Genomic DNA, 20,501 nt, shown 5'->3' with positions numbered 1-20,501 from the left:
TCGAGAAGTTACGAGGCATCATAATCATCAGACACCTCCCTCCCTTGTAGGCAAATATACTCGCCTGTGTAAAAATCTTTTTTAAATCTCGAAAACTTTAGCCAACCAACCAGCACCTTTATCACCTGTTTTCGAATTCATCTAATCAAAATATGTAAGAATTAACACATTTTATCTCGGAGGTCAATCATTTTCCAAAATTTGTAGATCAGTGTAATATATGTATGCCTGTTTTTTGTTGAACCTTTTATATATAGGTATAATATATTTACAACTTTTTAGAATTTTTTTGTCTCTGGTAACCATATTGAAATGTACGGGATGTGATGTCTAGTAAAGGCTTAATCCACGATAGCATTCAACTAAACCCAGGCAAAACTAGTATGTTTGAGGCCCATTCCCACTGGTGCGGTGTGTTAATCTCACTGGTCCCTTCAGCCTCGCTCCCGCTCCTCTACAGTTTTCTAAGGTCCTATGAGTCATTACATCCTATACAGTGTATTGAACGCAAGGATGCCCGAGGGGGATTGCATTGCTAGAGCGGAGGAAAAAACAGGCTGAAGGGTCCGGTCTGGGAGCCAGCAAGGATCACAGTTCGGGGGAGTATAACTTTATTATTTTAGCTCCCTAAACAAAATGAGAATTTAACCTTTGCAGTGCGGTGGTACCCCCACAACAAGGGTATAGATTTAATTTCCTGCTTTAAATAATAAAGACTTATTGCTAAACAAGCCATTTTGTAATATAGGATTATTTCAGATTACCTTTACATTACAAGCACACCAGCTGTGATTTTCTTTAAAGCGTGACTGAACCCCAAAACATAAATGTAATATGTTGCAGCTTACCAATCCTTAGATGTCATGGTTGCATTCATTTTTTTTTAGACTTTTTTTTCCCTTTAGTTTCACCTGGTAGTTAGGCAAGTAACATATTCCCTGTTCTAGGGTGGCAATCCCTACTCACTGCTTTGTATTTATGGAAAAGCAGATTTGTAACCGTAAATTCCACTTCTTATCTGGACTACAGACCCTTCCCCCTCACCATATCTGCATTACGTAGGAGAAAATAGGTCTGCAGTTTCTAGTAGATAGCTGATAACATTGTTTGAGATATCCGTTCAGTGCACAAAGTGTTAAAAAGACACAGGATTTCTAACCGGATCAACAGGAATTTTTCAGTACTTGCAAAAATTGTACTTGGCCTAACAAAACAAATGCAGCCACCACATTCCTCCTTGTTGGTACTTTCCGTTTGAAAGAGTCTGTGGAGTACCTTTATTCAATACTAAAAGACTAATATGTCTGCTGGCATGGACATGGGGAGGATTGTTTTGTTCTGAATAAAAGAAACCATGTATTGTAATATTATTATGCATTTTATTCATCATTTTACACTTTGCTCCTGTCTGTCATTTTGTAAAATAAAATAATGCTTGTCTTATAATGTAGGGACTTGTGGAAAGTGATGATGTGGATTCATCACATGTGGATGTGTAGTTCATGATCGGAACCACACGTTGGTATAAAGGTGTCTAAAAATTTTTTTTAAAAACAAATCTTCAAAAATACAAAATAATAACCCCCCCCTCAATACAGGTCTGCTTTCCATCAGCATGCATATCACCCAATACTTTTTATATCTTTTTTTCCAGTTAACAGGAGATGGAGCTGCTTCTAACAACACAGCTCCAGATTTGTCTTTCTTTGATTCACTTTCTGCCATCGCTGCTCAGACTGCTCAGACTGCCAACAATGGTGAACAGGTATGTCAGCAGTGTGATTCCATGTATAGTAAGTTCTCTATGAGGTATATGTGCCTTGCAGCAAATGCAGGGCTTTCATTTGGCGTGTAGGGGTTTATCTGTAGGCCGTACCAATGCCAGGGGCAGAAACACAGATTTGGACAACCGGTATGGATGCACTAGGTCAGAAGGGCAAAGGCCAGATGATATCATTTGCAGGGTTGGGAGGTTTGAGCTACTACATGCTAACCGAGTAAGCCCACATAATGCACCAGCGCTGGCTGATGGGGGCAAGAGCCACTGAGCAGACAAGACACAAATAAGGAGGGGATGCATAGACTAGAGCCAGGTACAAGGTGATAAGACCAGATACAGACTGACAAAACCACCTACAGGTAGAGGAATGTACAGAAAGGAGATAATAGAAATTAATTTGCTCAAACTTTTAAAATCTCTAGCCAGAGTTATTATTGACATTTTTTTTCAAAATGCAGATGAGTTCCATTTAAAAGTGGTTAGATATATTGTTGAATGGGTAAAGCATACTACGAAACAACCAGTACAATAATGCATTGCAAAAGAGGAAGAGGGAATTGTCTGAAGATCTTTCCTCTGTTAACTCCGCTATTTAAACTTTGAGCAAGGTGGTAAAGAGTACATGTACCTCACAGCCATAACATTATGACCACTGGTTGAGTGAATAACATTGATTATCTCATTACAATGGCACCTGGAAGTGGGTGGTATATATGAGGCAGCAAGTGAACATTTTGTACCTGAAGTTGATGTGTTGCAAGCAGAAAAAATTTACAAGTGTGAGGATTTAAGCGACTTTGACAAGGGCCAAATTGTTATGACTAGACTGCTGGGTCAGAGCAGCTCCAAAACTGCAGCTCTTGTGTGATGTTCCTTGTCTGCATTGGTCAGGACTTTGAGGTGTTGACTTGGCCATCAAATTATCCAGATCTCGATCCAATCAAGCATCTATAGCAGGGATGTCCAAACTGCGGCCCTCCAGCTGTAGTGGGACTACGAATCACATGAAGCATCTCTCTCCGGGAGTCATGTCGCAACTTACAGAACTTAAGGGATCTGCTACTGACAGCTTGGTGCCAGATACCACAGCATATCTTCAGAAGTCTAGTGTAGTCCATGCCTCAGCGGGTCAGGGCTGCTGTGGTGGCAAAAGGGGGACCAATACTACAATATTAGGCGGGTGGTCATAATGTTATATATTGGTTATAATGTTGGTGTATATATTGGATCCAAGTGTTTACGTTTTTGGTGGAGATGGTACATTCTCTCATATCTGATAGTTCTGCCCACAATTAAAGGTTTATTGACTGAAAGTATGGCATATAATCCAATAAGTGATCTTGTCTCCCTCCTTAAACAATTTTGTTCGATAATATGCCTTTATAAACCTCCATCTATACAAGATATTTGTTCCCACATTTTGCTCAATTCAGCTAAAAACCTGATTTCCAAATAATGGGTATCCCATTCACCCCCAGAGACTGATACACTGATATTAAGAGTAGACAAGCTGGGTATTTGTTAATAGTTGGAAGGATTTCAGAATATCAGGCATTTTATACCATATTGGCTGGTTTGCTTCTTCAATGGAATACAAGCTTTTGGTGTGACTGCTTCTGACCAATGGTCAGTGACTCCTGAAAACCTTTTCCATGTAAACGGTATAATTGTTGATATAGCAAATGATAATAACTCTGATGGATATAGCCGTGGAAGTAAGAGCCTGCGTAAACAGCATCGGTTTGACATCAGTTTCAGAAGCTCATTTACAAAGGCCTTTTATTTGTCCTGTAGCATAGGAAATACCGTATATACTCGAGTATAAGCCGTCCCGAATATAAGCAGAGGTACCTAATTTTACCACAAAAAACTGGGAAAAAATATTGACTCGAGTATAAGCCTAGGGTGGGAAATGAGGCAGCTACTGGTAAATGTACAAAATGAAGATAGATACCAATAAAATGACATGAATATTTATTTAAAAGAAAAACAATAACCTAGCTCTGTAAGTGGAAAAGGGGGTACAGGGCTACATATCATGTACTACGGATCATTTAACCCATTCATATTAGCAGAGGATAATTGTAAATCTATTGTTCAGTGCATTCTATATGTAGTATATAGTACATGTACATATAGAGTGCCTGCAACAATACATTTACAATGATCCTCTGCTAACATGAATGGGTTAAATGATCCATAGTACAGGGCTACATACAGATCATTTAATCCATTCATGTTAGTATAATTGTAAATGTATTGTCTGCACTGTATTAGCAGTATATACTCTACATAGAGTATATACTGCTAATACAGTGCAGACAATACATAATTGCTTAATAAATCTCCCCCCCAAATCTGCCCTCACTCACTGTGTGACTGTGCCGGAGAGAGCAGGGACGAGTCAGCGGCAGCGCTGGTCCAGTGGGAGGAGCTCCAGGTGGGGTCCTAATTTAGCTGACTTAGAGGTGCCTGCCAGCTAAATTACAACCCCACCTGGAGCTCCTCTCGCCTGACCAGCGCGCCGCTGACTCATCCCTGCTCCCCTGCTCCTGACTGGCCGCTGCAGGGTTTTTTTTTTTTTTTCTTACTTACCTCGCCGAGCGTCGCGTCACTGCTGCTCCGGTGGGCGGCGCTCCGAGCGGGGTCATCTGGCAGTCTCCGGCCACCTAAATTAGGACCCGGAGACTGCCAGATGACCCCGCTCGGAGCGCCGCCCACCGGAGCAGCAGTAAAGCGACGCTCGGCGAGGTAAGTAAGAAGAAACCTGACCAGCGTACTCACTTTCCGCAGTGCTCGAGGCGCTGACTCGAGTATAAGCCGAGGGGGGCATTTTTCAGCACAAAAAATGGGCTGAAAAACTCGGCTTATACTCGAGTATATACGGTATGTGGAAAATATGTCCAAGGAAACAACATCTTATATGGACACAACAGCCTTGGGATTTGTACTACACACATGGTGACTGAGTTTTCACATTCATGTTAATAATTCCTATTCAGCATGCTTTGCATCTGTGAAATTTTTTACTACTTTTGTATTTATAAAGGATCAATATATTTTAATAGTAACACGTGGAAACAGGCACATTTTCAGAATTATTTCTTGGAAGTAATGAACAGATTTGGTTGCTGGTGCATAAAGAAAGTTTTTATATTTTAATTTAGAGTTTTTTAATTATCAATTCAATTACATCATTTTACATTTATGTTAATTTTAGTAATGTAAGCAGACAGATTTTTTTTTTCACTTCCAGTATTTATTGAATCCTTTAGGCTAAAAGCACAAATGACCCTTGGTCAAGCTGGAATGCACCTAAACCACCTACGTCTGACAGTGCAAATGATCCTTGGGGGGCAGGCCAGAAAAATTCAACATCAAACAACTGGGATTCCGCATTTGAACATCCACAGGCTTACCAAGGCCCAGGTAGGGTATGCAGTAGTAGAAAATATGAAGGGAAAACGGTCACGCCATCTTGGTGTGGAAGTATAACATGAAGGCTTGTCTTTCTTTCCTTTATTCCCCACGTTTTCTGAAGGAGTGCCATTTCCTCTATACTTCCCCTTCCTCCACAGATCTGCCACCTGCTGAATTGTGTCAAGGTATTGCCTACATTTTCTAGTTCCCTGCCATGAACTCTACTCCACTTTGCGTCACGCACAAGCCAACCCTGACGCACAGGTCCCCTTCCCCAAATATATTTGCTCTGTCCACATTGTCTGCTGCAATATTATTCAGTTCTGGGTACAGTAACTTATTAAATGGGCAGTAGTACAGGGATTATTGAGAATCTCCCTTCTAATACAGGATGTTTACATACTCTCTCTCATCATGGTGGCTTTCCAGATGGAGAGAAGCAGCAGCAGCAGCTTTGTGAAGTCTTTCAGCAAATAGCCTAGTGTCAGTTTTTGTCCTAGGCTAGCTGAAGAGGTGTTTTGTTTGGCTGTGTTACATTGTTGAACATACTGACCTGGGACTATCAGGCTATACAGAGTGGCCCAATCTCATCGCTCTGGTAGGACTAAAACTTGTGCCACAGGGTCTCTTCTGACATATTTGTACTGTATGCATATACATTTACTACACCTGAAAGATTAAAGTTTAGTGGAAAATTGACCCTTGCATTTGGGCTCCCCTTGGACTGCAGCGGTTAAATGCTAATTTTTGTCTAGGGGACTATAAAAAAACAAAAGCAGTTTTACTTACTTTATCCCTCACCTCTGCAGGCTTCCTCCTCTCTGTGTGATCCGTCCCCTGAAGCTGATTCTCTTTGCAGCTCCATTGGTAGCAGGCACTCTTGACGTCAGCATATACAATGTACATGTGCATTGTGAGGACGCCAGGGGCCTGCCCACAACCAAGAGCGTCGGAGAGAAGCAGAGCGGGTCAGCTGATGGGGGAATGAGGGATAAAGTAAGTAAATTTCTTTTTATTGGTACCCTAGGCAAAAATGACCATTTAACCCCTGCAGTGTGTGCGGGGCGGGGGGGGGACCTTTAGTTCAACTTTAAGTAATTTACTGACCCTATACTTCAAGTCTAGCCAAAACTTTGATTTTCTTTTGGAATGAATTAGAAAAAGTGAGAACTCCTGTCAGGTTGGAAAAACCCTGCTTTTTAATTGACATCATATGCGGATCAAAGGTAACGCCTCTGATCTTCATATAAATGAAACAGAGTAAGTACAAATTAATAAGGTTTCTTTGTATTTCTTCTGAATCACGTTTTGAGCAGTGTTGGGTAGCATTTTATCACAGTGATACCAATGACACTAACTTTACTATGCCAAAAATGTCATAGGATGAAATATTCTGGCTAATACTTACACTACACTCTGAGACACGTGCACCAAAATCAGATGATTCCTATTAAAATGTGTTAGTTGTGGCACTTTTGTGTGGTCTGAAAACAACATGAGTGAGGTTTCCCTTTAAGAGTCTTCCATTCATTGCAGCTGTTGATGATGACGAGTGGGATGACGACTGGGACGATCCCAAATCCTCTCCTCCTGGTTACCTTGGTTACAAAGATTCAGAGAACTCTGAACCTGGAGCGGCTCAACGGGGAACAGGAAGACCAGCCTCCATGAGGATACCTCTCAACAAGTACATGCTTATGTGTATATATATAATAAGCTGAACAAAGCAGAATGATTGTAGATATATAACATTTTTATTTCCTTTTTATCATTTTATAGGTGTAATTAATTAATATGGTCATAGTTAAAGCCCATCTCCTGGCAAACAAAAAAAGTACCCTTGCAGCAGAGCTACCCCCAGACTGCAAGAGTTAAGTGCACGGTTTTGTCTAGGGCTGGAGTAAAGCAGATTTACTTACCTGATCCCCGCTTCCCCAGTGGCCATTGCTCGCCTCTTCGGCTGATGGAATGTCCCTCTGCATCCTCTCATCTAATACAGTTCTATGGAACCTGCATTAGACATGATGATGTCAGTGGTCCTTAGACCACCAGAGCCCAGGGGAAAAGAGGCTGGAGGAACCATTCTTGCAGCCTGAAGGGAGCCAACAGGAGCAGGGATCAGGTAAGTAAATCTGTTTTTCTCCAGCCCCTAGACAAAACTGAGCAGTTAACCCCTTGCAGTGAAAGGATAGCCCCACTGCAGGGGTACTTTTTTGTTTGCCTGAAGATGAGCTTTATCTTGGCTAAATTGCACACAGTACATGGTATTAAATTAATTTGTTTACCTCGGCCTATTTAATTGCATTTAAAACTGAACTTTCGTCGAAAACAATCTTTGGCCATTTGCATTATAAAAATCAATGAACCGTATTAGAGTGTGTGCAGTGTGAGGCCGCTGCTGCGTTATGTAATGCTCTTACTTTTACTCCCCTCCTACAGTGCTGTCAGTACCAATCATCCGGTGCAGAAACCTACAGTTCTGGCTGGAGCACACAAATCACAAAGGGCCGCTTGTTCATTCCAAAAATGTCTTGCGGTCTTTTTAGTGCATGCAAGACATTCTGTGATTGGAAATCTTGACATTCATCCACACCTCCAACGATCACAGAATGCCATGCATACATCGAGAGGAATGCAAGACGTTTTCGGAGTAGACGATCGGCAGAGGGTGGGACTCGATGTGATCTTTGCACTCCAGCTGAAGTCAAGGCTGGATGTTCAGCGCTGTTTGAACTGTTTGGGGGCAATGAAAGGAAAAGTATTACATAACGCAGCGGCAGCCACACATTGCACACACTTCATTAGTGTTCATACATTTTTACAGTGCAAATGGCTGAAAATTGCTTTTGGTCAAAGTTCAGCTTTAGAGGACAGATTCACTTTCATAGTATACAAAACCATATGACCGTTCCTGCACGATGCAAGAAGATAAGTACACATGAAGGCTTGGGTGAGTTATTTATTACTGCACCTTCTTCATCTTTATGCACTTTGAGTCTGATTCTTCAGTTTTAGTGTCAAGGGTCAGATTTTATTGGTCAGGAATGAATTCTCATCATATTTAAAAGCAGATTTCAAGTTTCACTGACCGTTTCTCTGGCAGTGTTGTAGTTTGTCCCAGGCCCTGTCGCTATCAGTTTTGCCAGAAAACCTGGTCTCTGAGTAAATATAAACATTGAGAATTGAGATGTGAAATAAGAAAGGAATGAATGCACTGAATATTATTCATTTATTCACTATATACAGTTATTACAATGCTGCTTTTGTTTGTTACAGTGGTACGTTCACAAAGAAAAATTGATTTTTCTTAAAGTGACTTAAAGTAAGAAATCCTAAACCACCCGAGTACCTGCCTTTAATACCCATTCATTACCAGGTCATTTTTCAGTTTCCAGTGCTGTGATAGTTTGACTAACAATCACTCGGTCATTGAACATTGTACCTAAGTAAGTTTTTATAAAATAAATGATAAACGGACAGAGCTTTGTTTTGGTGGTATCTAATAACTCCTGGGTTTTTTTTTTTTTTTATGATTTACTATTTTGAAAAAAAAAAATGCCTGTTTCCCTTTCTGTAAAATGACAGACCAGTGTGAACACCCCCAAAATGACCCCCAGGTGATCACATTTTTTGACACAATCTTTTAAAAATGAAGAAGCATGCCATTATTGAGGGAGTTAAAACATGCAGCTTAGGTAATCATACGCTAGATACAGCACATCAGGTAATACACCGAGGGGGATCAGAAGGTGAAGGGTTTAATGCACCAATACGTACTTCCCAATACCAATACCTTTTTTTTTATTTTTTAGTGTCATGTGACAGTTTTTCTACATCAATGTGGTGCAGCGCCAGTGCCCAGTCCCAGCTGCAAACACTGCACCCTCTGATAGTTCTGCCACTAGCTCAAAGCTGTAGAGGGACTACAAATCTCAGCAATACATTATACAACAATGCAGAATACCACCAGCTATGGAGGACTACAAATCACAGCAATGCAGAATAATACCATCAGCTAGAGAGGACTGCAAATCCCTGCGATTACATTATACAGCAATGCCAAATGGCAGCTGTCTGTACAGGACTACAAATCCCAGCAATGCATTATACATCAATGCAGAATAATACGAAGCTACATACTCTGCACTGCTTTGGGGTGCCAGCCTGATGTCTCCAACTTTGGATCTCGGGTGGCTGTGCAGGGTCTATGATGGGCTGTGCGCTCTCTATGCTGGGCTGTGCAGGCTCTTATCAGCGGTCCCAGTCGGTCTCACAGGTGGCGGCGTGGAGGATTTTTGGCTGTAAACAGTAGTATGTGATTGCTGTGATTGGTTATCACAGCGATCAAGTTACAAAGCCGCATGTATTGGACCTGCAGACTATCACTTAGCTCAGTATACAGTGATCAGCAGGCGGAACAACAACTTGAGAGCTTTATTTCAGTGGCATTTATAGACGGAGGGTAAACAACAGACACCACTCGACCGTTTATAAATGTACCATGGTAATAAAGTGGTTACATTCCAAATGCAAGCTACTTTTGTAAAGGGAAAAGTGAATACTTCTTTCCTCTGCTGTCCATGGCACTGAATGCTGCTCTTAGCAAGAGAAATTGCTGGCTGAAGTCCCTGTAGCCGTCAGTATTTGCTCCTACCAACCCCTACGCCACCACAGGACGCAGTATTTGGACTTTGAGCTTGCTGACTGGGCTACCCCCACTGCAAGGGTTAATTTTTATTTTACCCCAAGTACAAATGACACCAAATGTAGATGTTCCTCTTTCTGAGCAGTTGTTTTTTTTTTGGTCCTTATTTAGAAGTATGATGTAAGTGGTAAGTATGTGGGAAAGTCTTTGTCTACAGTTTTCACACTGAAATAAACTTCCGTATGATTTAAATATAATTATGGTTTCAGCCGATGTTTAGCGACTAATCGTTCTCTGTTTTTTAATTATTATTATTTTTTTTACAGATTTCCAGGTTTTGGAAAATCGGGAATTGAACAGTATCTGTTATCTAAACAGACAGCAAAACCCAAAGAGAAAATCTCCATTATTGTAAGTTGACTGAGCTGTCCACTTTCTTTCTGTATTCAGAGTTGTTTAAAGAGGAACCTTAACACGGATTCCCCCACCCCAGTTTTTGTTTCTGTCCCCTCTTACCTGTTTTGCAGGGATATCGTCAAATATACATTCAAAAATACTCCCACCACCCAGCGAATCCAGCGTAGTCCTGCTGAGATGCACTGCTTCCCCTTTGATGTCATCAGCACCCGGCTGTCTCTTCCGCATTTTTCATGTGCCACCATATCCTTCCTTCAGCCGCTGTGTGTCCCTGCTCCTGCATCCCCCTGGAATAAGTGACGGGGATATCCCAGGAGGCTGCAGAAGCAGGAACATGTCATTCTCCCTTAATTGAGAATAGAGTCAGGGGGCAGGATGAAATTATAAAAGAAAAGCTAAAGGAAACAAACAAATATATAATGAGGGGAGGGCTGCAGTGGGAAAAAGTTAGTTTTTAGAGTGAAGGTCCGCTTTAACCCTTTCATGACCCACTGAGATGTAGGCGCCCAGGCCAAATTTAGCATGATTGGTTCCCAATTGTTAGTGTAGTTCAAGCGTCTGTCAGTGACTGTGCGATCCAAGTGCTAAAGTGCAACTTCGATTAAACTCGACCTACTGTAAATTCAAAATGTGACTCAAGCTCCTCAGTCCCATTATTGTGAAAAGAGAACAGTCTCCGCCCAGAATCATTTCCTTATTGATTGGAGTGGGCCGCTCCTTTTCTTACACTTGCAGAGGCAGAAGTACTGTATACTTATTTATTTCCTAAGTTCCTCAGCTCCATCTAGTGGCCATGATATATTATTACAACACACTACATTTGAACTGTGAAAAACATTTGAACATTCATTTTTGGCATTACTCAAAACAAACATTCACAGATATTCGCAGGGTGAATTGTTTATAAATACCACTTGGTGTATTTTCCATTTATTCTTCAATCTCAATGCAGTTTTAAACCCCCAGCTTATACTTTGTTTGTAGCATCTAGCGCGCTTGTGTTTGTCGGATGTAAGATGAGGCTGTTTTTTCAATAACATTTGTGTAGCATGCATGTGGTGTAATCTGTTATAAAATATTGTTTACAGATTGGAGATTATGGCCCAATGTGGGTCTACCCAACCGCAACATTCGACTGCGTCGTGGCTGATCCTAGGAAGGGATCCAAAATGTACGGCCTGAAGAGCTATATTGAATACCAGCTAACAACAACAGTAAGCGAGCAGAACAATTGGTAACATATGTTAAACACATGTCCTATATTTTATTTGGTATTTGGCCTCCCCAGAGTTGCTTTTATTATCAGCAGCATGCGGAGGCTGAAACTCTTTAAAATAATGTAGTGGCTTTTGCATGCACTGAGCATCACATGCTTTATAATCCTTCTGCAAATGATTAGAAATTAAGGTAGAACTCCAGGGTACAACTACAATTACAGTCAAACATTGTCATTACTCTTCTAGCTGTAAAGTGTTACAAGAGCGGCTGAACAGAGTTTAAAATCTTTGAGCAGTTAAAACATTGTACTTGTTGTATTTCAACTGTTTTTAGCAGTTTGGCTGGAATCCTAATTTAAAGAGAAAAGCAACATTTTAGGACCACACAGGAACATTCCATCATCAGGATCCCGAATCATTGTTTTTCTATGTGATCATGCAGTAAAGCAGAGCTTTGCACTTTGATAAAAGCTTGGTGGTATGCTGCACATATATCGTGTTCATGTTATACACCATTACCAGTCGGGAGTCATTGCAGCACCCATTTAACCATATGCTCAATTCCAGTATAGTGTGCAAAAGGGATATACTCCATGAGACTCTATCACCTGCCCATTAAAAATGTCATGGATTGGGACTCGCAGGTATAAACTGGAGTCAGGTATGTGGAACATTTCCACTACACTGGCAGGGACACTTAGAGAAAAGGGTCCAAGCAGTGTAGGCTGACAACTCCCAGAGCTGGAGTACAATCAGGGAACAGAGCAGGTATGTGAATGAGGCAGTGGAAGTCAGCTTAAGCTGGAAGTTCAAATAGAAGGCAGGGTGCTGCAATGCTGATTAGGTGGCATGGGATGCTGAGTAGGTGGCATGGGGTCCCCCAGGATGTGGAATCTAAGAGCCAGACGGTATTTGCCAGAGCTCCTGACGGTGGAGATGTGCTTGGCTGCGTGCTGACCCTAGGTCACAATCCCTAGGTCCACCCAACTCACCTAACAGGTACAGCGTACAAATCAAAGGTTAGGGACAGGCTAAAGACTTCCAGGGACGAAGTGAAGCACAGAGACTGTAGTCGGGGATTTCCAAGGACAAAAGCAAAGCGCAGGGCAGACTGTAAACAGGGATTTCCAAGGACAAGCCAAAGGTTCGGTACACGGCAAAACTTCCAGGATTTCAGGGTAAAGCACAAATGGGGGACTCGGCAACTAGCTTGGGAAAGCGTTGCTCGGGCCCTGTGCCGTTCGCTGCCCTGGGTTTAAATAGAGACAGGAACAGTGAGGATCCACAGGATTGGCCACAAGCGGTCTGCACTGATTGGCTGAGAAGCTGCATAGGAAACAGCAGGAGAGGTCGGCCGACGCCTAAAGCTTGCAGACAGGTGCAAGTGTGAGTCAGGTTTAGAGCACATGCCTGGAGGACTACAAGCACCAGCACTGCATGCCTGCAGAACCAGGGGTAAGAGATATGTAAATACTTGTAGAACTACAAGTAACAGCTCAGCTGCAAGTCTGCAGCTGAACTGTGACCAAAAAAAAATATGAATAGGATGTAAAATGCAGGAAGCAGTGTGGAGCAATACTGACGTGTCCAGTGTAGAGCAGTATCCTTTGTCCATTTTATATTGGTTCGTAAATACAACTCTCAAGTATTGTAATAATTGGGACCTTGCTGCTATTGCTCTATTAAAATGAATAAATGGTTACTTCTATGTATCCCTACGATTTTGGTTCCACCGAGGTTGCTAACTGATTTCTCGTATTTTGGAGCTAAACCAAACCCTAGAAAAAACCCATCATCCCTTTACCCAATAGGAGCAGCTTTCAGGAAATGTCACTGAAAAGTGGGATGGTGAGTGCGCAAGGCTTAGCTATAGGGGTAGAGCTTATTCCCATAAAAAATCTAGCCGATCAAACAAAGTGAAAACAACATTGGAGGGGCACATGGACGAGGCACTAGCAGAAGGTATTAGCAGGAGGCTTATGGTCTTTACTCTACTACAAAGCTTTTATTTTTAAAAGTTTCGGAACATTGATAAATTGGTTTTAAGAACAGGATGTCTTCCTAGATAGTTTGTCTGTAATTCTGCTTATGTGAAGTTTAAAATATACAGAATGATAGATCAGTAATATAACTTGTGAGTAGCTGTGACAAGTGTCATCAAAGGTTGCTGAGAGCCATGTTTCGTGCACTAGTCACCACCACTCTCCTACTTCCCTAGTTTTGGCAACAATCTGATAATTATAACCTCTAACAATGTCTGTCTGTTTCCTTCTTATTTCCAGAATACAAATCGTTCCGTTAACCACAGATATAAGCACTTTGATTGGCTATATGAGCGCCTCCTAGTGAAGTTCGGATTAGCTATTCCCATTCCTTCTCTTCCAGATAAACAAGTCACAGGTAACTTCTAAGAGTATGTCAGTTTCATGTTAGCATGGTGTTCAAAGCTGGAAACTGGAAGTAGTGGCCTCAGTGAGCCACAACCCACGGGAAGCCATATTCATAGACCATCTTCCTCTGCAGCCACATACCACAAAATCTGCCACAACCTGGGCAGTAGAGAAACACGGTGTGTACCTGACTGTAAACCAGCCTCTGTATGTTATGGAAGGACAGTGTTTACACCCACCTAGACATCAATGGGTTTTTATTTATTGAGCCACTTAAGACTGAATTCCAGGCCAGCTAAATACAAAGATACAATATATACTGTATAAATGGGAGCTATATTTACCCCCTAAAGGACGTAATAATAAGTAATGCTGCCCATCTTGTCCGTTTACTCCGCCCCTCCAGGCAGCACCAGTCTTCTCTCAACTCCTAAGGTGATTTTGCACATATTTTCATTCTTTATTACAGTCAAATAAAAAAATAAAAAATACATGTTTTATACCCTGCCAGGCCCAAAAAAGTCAACATCCTGGATTTAGCCAAGGAAATAGGGTAGAGCCTTCCTTTGGATAATAGGTCTAGGTGCAGCAATGTTATGTCCTCAAAAAATAAGGTCAGCTGCCTACCTGAATATACACTGAATGATCAGGTTTTTCTATCAATGGATTTTTTCTTTCCTGATGGTATGACAATGTCAGGATTCATGGGGCTTAAATTGTCAAAGAGCAGTTCAGGAAGCATTAGACATCATTTTAAAACATGCATTGGCCACCACATAGTCCAGACCGTAACCCCATTGAGAATCTTTGGGATGTGCTGGAGAAGACTTTATGCAGTGGTCTGAATCTCTCATCATCACTACAAGATCTTGGTAAAAAAAAAATGGCAACTCTGGACAGAAATGTAATTGCATAAGTTTATTGAAGCCGCAATCAAAGCTAAAGGCTGTCCAACGAAATATTAGAGTGTGACTTTTTTTTCTTTGCCAGACAGTGTATATGCAGCGACAGTAAAATTATATTATATAGAATTATATACATTTGTTTTTGTTAAGCCGCTAACACCAACAATGTGACTTATTTTGTTCCACCGATTTCAACAATGGGGCTTATTTTATTCCACTGATATCAACAGTGGGACTCATTTTATTCCACTGATTCCAACAATGGGACTTAAATTATCCCACTGTTGCCAATATTGGGACCTAATTTATCTACTGATACCAACAATATAAAGTTTATTTCATCTCACTGACACTAATGATTGGGCTTATTTTGGTCCCACCGATGCCAACAATGGGGCTTATTTTTCTCCCACTGTCACCACAGGACGGGGCTTATTTTGTTCCATTAACCACTTCCCCTCCGGAGCAATTTTTTTATTTCTACACACCTATGATACAATCTGAATTTTTGGATAGGGCAGAGGCCCTGTGGAATAAAACAAATGCTAGTTTCAATATTTTGTATCACACAGTATTTGTGCAGCTGTTTATCAAAACAATAGTTTTATGATAAAATACACAAAAATGAATTTTAGTGCACACAAATGGAATATAATACCCAATTATTTTGGTAAAATGTAAAAGATGGGGTTTTATCGGGTAAATAGATGGCAAACATGTCAAGCCTTTACAATTTGTGTGTGCCTATGAAATTGCAAAAAACCACAGTACCCAGAATTTCCCATAGGCGACACTATAAAAGCCTTCACCGCTCATCAATTCAGCGTTGACAGTGAGTGATGGCCCTAGAATTATTGCTTTCACACTAACGTTTGTGGCGATATGTAACGTGTGGTGCAATCATTGTTTTCATACAAACCCGAGGGTTATTATATCTCTGACACTTTTCATTTTTCTCCCACTGGCACAAACTACATGGGTCTCATGATATTCCACTGGCACCAACGATATGGAGGTTTTTTTTTGTCACACCAACATTTAAAGTTATCTGAACCTTGTGAAAGAGAGAGAACTTCTAATTATGGGGCTTCCTGTTTCTCCACCTGCCAGAAGAGCAGGATGGAGAAAAAGAGATTGCTCTGTCCTTACCTGCTTCAGCCAAGCTGAGCTGAATGGGTTTGGAGGATCATACCTTGAGCATTTGACCTTTCATTATGTAGACTAAGCACCTTTTTAGGTTTTGGGGGTTTTTTTTTTTTCTTTTCAGATTTAGTTGAGTGGCCTGAATTTCTTGAATTGTATAGGCGGATAACTATTATCCTGAGGTGCCAGAAGTTTGTTAACTATGCTTAAGACACAGTAACACATGACAAGGGGGTATTTGGTCAACAAAGGCTTTTTTAAAACAAGTGAACCTATCATAATCTGAAAATCCGTCAACTAAGATACTTCCTTGGCTTGATTTAAAACTAGGGATGCACCGATACCGATAATTTTTTTTCGGTACTCGCCGATAGCAATTACCGAGTAACGGAAGTCCCATTCAGGAAGCCAAGTGGCGTGTAATGACTCGCCACCTGGCTTCCTGATTAGCCGGGAAGCCAGGCAGCGTGTAAAGACTCGCCACCCGGCTTCCCGATTAACAAGAAAGTCCCCTCCTGCCTTGGTATGTCCAGCCTGTCACCCCCGGGGCCTCTCCAGCCAGAACGCGGCCTTCCTCTGGTACCCAGCTGGAGCCGTCTGGCCGGCCAATCAGGAAGGCGGGCAGCTTGTAATGACGCGCTGCCCGGCTTCCTGATACAGGAAGTACTCGTGCTAGGCATCGGAGCATTTGTGACGAAAGAGCATGGAGCTGCTTCCCGGCCAATCAGGAAACCGGGCAGCGTGTAATGACGCACTGCCCGGCTTCCTGATACAGGAAGTACTCGTGCTAGGCATCGGAGTACTCGTGCTAGTACTCGCCCAAATACTCGGTATCCGCACCGATATCGATACTCGTATCGGTATCAGTGTATCCCTATTTAAAACTACAACACACGCATATACATTTTGTGGTTTTTATTGGTATTTAAGAAGAAGTTGGTGAGAAGAGCTTCTCTCCCTCCCTCTATTAGTCTGTGTTCTCAACCTTAGTTGCTGTTAAAGTAGGTGAGGGTAGGCTCAGACAAAGTGATGGCTTTTTGTGTGCAGCAAAGCTTATGTATTAAGTTTTCTTTTCTTTTTGGTTTTAATAATGATCTTCTGTACCGAGGTGTATGTGTGCCTGTCAGTATAAGGACTGTGTTCATATGTGTGCATTGTAGACCTGTGTTACTTACTCCTGACTCTTTAACTCTGCACATTTCTTACTCTTGTACTTTGCACATTACTTATTTTTGACCCAGAGCAGAGTAGACTCAGGTTTGACCCTTTAAAGCCACTTTCACTGTTGGCACAATTTAGCCACGCCACCTATTAGCCATGGTGCATGTTGAGTGCTAGGTGAGAAGCAGATGGCTCCGCACAGATCCAAGTATAAAGAAGTAATCACCCTCACACCAAGGTGCCATGCATCATTCCGTCCTTTTATTAATGTCAGATACACATGGCATCACAAGCATAAAGCTAACATGGTCCCTTCATCAGGCAAAAAGCAAAGTGATAACCAATGTGAACAAAGTGTAGGCTTATATACAGTGCATGCTATTCAAAATAGATCACCACCACCCTCCTCTGACGTCAAAATGATGTCACATTGGTTGTCGCTTTGCTTTTCGCCTGATGAAGGGACCATGTAAGGTTTTCGAATCGTTGCTTTATGCTTGTGATGCCATGTGTATCTGACGTCAATAAAAGGACGGAATGATTTTAAACTAAAACACGTGAATACAGTGGGGCAAAAAAGTATTTAGTCAGCCACCAATTGTGAAAGTTCTCCCACTTAAAAAGATGAAAGAGGCCTTAGTTGAGGTCTACCTATGATGCCAATTACAGGCCGAACTCATCTTTTTAAGTGGCAGAACTTGCACAATTGGTGGCTGACTAAATACTTTTTTGCCCAACTGTATATATTTTATGGTTTTTATTTATAGTCAAATAGATGTTGGCAGCACGTGAAAAAAACAAATATGGACTTCAAATCTTCCAAGGTCCAGAGTCAGAACCATGAATGCACAGACCCATGGGACCAGTCCTTGCTGAGACTCTGCTGTCTTTAACAATAAATGACTTTGAGAGGGGGAAAACTCAGCAGTTTTGGTGTTCTAGAACGTTCACTACCCATAAAACCTAATAATTGCCTAAACAAAGAACATTAAAGTGTACGTAAACCCAAAATCTATTTTTCAGTATGTTCAGCATAATGTCTCACTGTTTGCAGTTTTCTTAAAGTGTATTTGCAAGTCATATTTGAGAAAAAAACCCTCTATGTTCATATTCGCACAGCGTACCTAAAAATATTTTCTTGCCTTTTAACTGTTTTCCTGGAGGAGGCCTTTGGCAAGAGTGCAAGGTATTCTAAACAGTTTGTGGGTGAGTGTGTCCCCAAGTCAAAGGGGGCAGACTGCATTTCCTCTCATGTTCCTCTAGCACACAATGCTATACATAAATCTTTAACCCTTTTCTTAGGGCAGTCAGAGTTCAAATCTAGTTTTTAACTAATAATAAAATCTGCCCGCACAGTGCAGACAGGGTTCATTTTGATGAGCATTAAATCCACACCATGCTAGAATATGTATCCTGTAAAGGGTCAGGATTTAACTCCACAGTTACTGTGAGTTTTTACTGCAGCTTAGCTCACAGTAGAAGTCTGGGAGTTTCTGCTCGGTCTGGAGAGAGCTGTGACTTGCGTAACATTCACCTAATATGACAGTACTGTGTGCGTTTTCCACATTGTGTCTGGCACAGGGAAAATAGTTTTCCAGATGACTCACAGGCTAAACAGGAAAAAGGGCTGCAGTCACGTGAAGGCAGATTACAATACTGGGGGTTGTTACTGCTGAGGCTAATATATTGAATTATTTTTGAATTACAGGAATTGTAGAATATTAATATTTTCCTAAATGCCCTGAACCCGCCAGCTACCTATTTCAATACAAAAAGGGGCAATTATTTTTAAGCATTAGGTTTTGCCTCCCAACGAGTTCATGGTTTCATTCTGACTCGCTGTCTAAACAGTGTATTAATATTTGCTTCCACTGATGGCAACCTTTCAAAGATAGATGGAATATAAGGTATAGGTATCATAATGCTGCAGCAGTGTTCAATTTGCATTCTACTAGGTCTAAAAATAATGTCTCTACTGTTATTAGTATCAGTGCACAAAAGCGTAACGTGTATGGTATTTTTATTTCTATGTGTGGGGTTGGGGTTAGAAGGATACAGATTTGTTTTTATGTGTAAAGGTTCGCTTTAAAAACAGATTTGCTACATTTTTGCATTTACTGCATAGATTTTTATTGTTATACTATTGATTTTTGTGGTATTTTTTGTAAGAGTCTGAGTTTCTACGGGGCATTGGTGATAATTGGATTGTATACTAAATTGAAACATGTTTTTCTTGTACAAGATGTTCAATGGTAATAGCAACATCAGCAATAAACTGTTTACGGTAACCTCCATAACAAAGACTAGAGGCCACCACCTAAAATTGGTGGAGAAAAAATGTAAGCACAAGGGGCGTAGGGGCTTCTTCTCAGTAAGAGCGGTCAGGGTATGGAACTCGCTGCCACAAGCAGTGATTTCAGCTAAGAGTGTTGAATCATTCAAAAAGCATTTGGACGATTTCCTCAGAGACCGCAACATACAGGGGTACAGGTACACTTAAGAAGAAGATGACACATGGACTCATCCACACTCATACACATGTAGATTCACATGCATACACGCTATAGGTTGGACTTGATGGACCCGCGTCTTTATTCAACCTCAAATACTATGTAACTATGTATAATGGTCGTCAATGCTTATAGAGAGGTTGAATCCTTCTAGGAAACAGACGGGCTGCAACCCTCCTTACTCTATCTGAAGCTACAAAGAAAGTATTGGCTATACCTCTGCATGTATGGGGTAGAATTTTTATGTTTGTTTATGGAGCTTAAACATTACTCTTTTATACTCTATGATCAATTCTTAGAATGTTTACATACTGGCAGTTCTTGAAATGGGAGCTTCGATAATAACCCCCTCTGTCAATTGTCTATGGCACTTTCTGTAAATTACAGTGCTTTACATTACCATTTACATTGGCCCCACTTGGACTTTTGCAACCTAAATAAAAATGAATTTATTTGGTTTTAGGGTCACTGATTAACACAATAGTTTAATGATGTAAAACATAGAAAAAAATTATTTTTAAAAAACATTTTTGTCCATGTGTCAGTTTATGTAATAGAAAGATGAGAAGTGAATTTATTTTATCAGTGTACCAAATAAACTGTTATAAAAAAAAAAAAAGTATAAACAAATATTTAGGTAGGCAAATGAGTTATTGTCAAGTTAACCAACCTATACTGATAGTGCTAAGCATGGGCATCTATCCTTCTGTGGCCTCTGGTCATGAAAGTGTTAATTTCCACTTATTATGCCTATATACAGCCTTGATTTAGGATTCAGATGGCTACTAAGGGGCAAGAAGATTATATATAGATATATAGATAGATATTTTATTTAATAAAACATGAATAAATAAAAGTTTATAAAAAATAAAGATTTTTTTTTTTGGGGGGGGGGCAATTAGGGGTCTAAAAA

General features: G+C 40.9%; 1 protein-coding gene across 5 annotated transcripts in view; it reads left to right on the top strand.

Annotated features, from left to right (window-relative positions):
- SNX9 (sorting nexin 9) overlaps positions 1 to 20,501 on the top strand; it is an 86,556-nt gene that overhangs the window by 40,612 nt on the left and 25,443 nt on the right. For all 5 annotated transcript variants that reach the window (XM_018567196.1, XM_018567195.1, XM_018567194.1 and 2 more), the window contains exons 5-10: positions 1,655 to 1,765; positions 5,056 to 5,209; positions 6,737 to 6,887; positions 10,172 to 10,256; positions 11,351 to 11,476; positions 13,762 to 13,879. In XM_018567196.1, the coding sequence (XP_018422698.1) occupies positions 1,655 to 1,765; positions 5,056 to 5,209; positions 6,737 to 6,887; positions 10,172 to 10,256; positions 11,351 to 11,476; positions 13,762 to 13,879 (745 nt within the window). The remainder of the gene's footprint in view (positions 1 to 1,654; positions 1,766 to 5,055; positions 5,210 to 6,736; positions 6,888 to 10,171; positions 10,257 to 11,350; positions 11,477 to 13,761; positions 13,880 to 20,501) is intronic.

This window comes from Nanorana parkeri, unplaced genomic scaffold (assembly GCF_000935625.1).
Source record: "Nanorana parkeri isolate BGI_ZX_2015 unplaced genomic scaffold, ASM93562v1 scaffold1018, whole genome shotgun sequence".
Taxonomy (NCBI): Eukaryota; Metazoa; Chordata; class Amphibia; order Anura; family Dicroglossidae; genus Nanorana; species Nanorana parkeri.
This window is presented reverse-complemented; position numbering and strand designations above follow the sequence as displayed.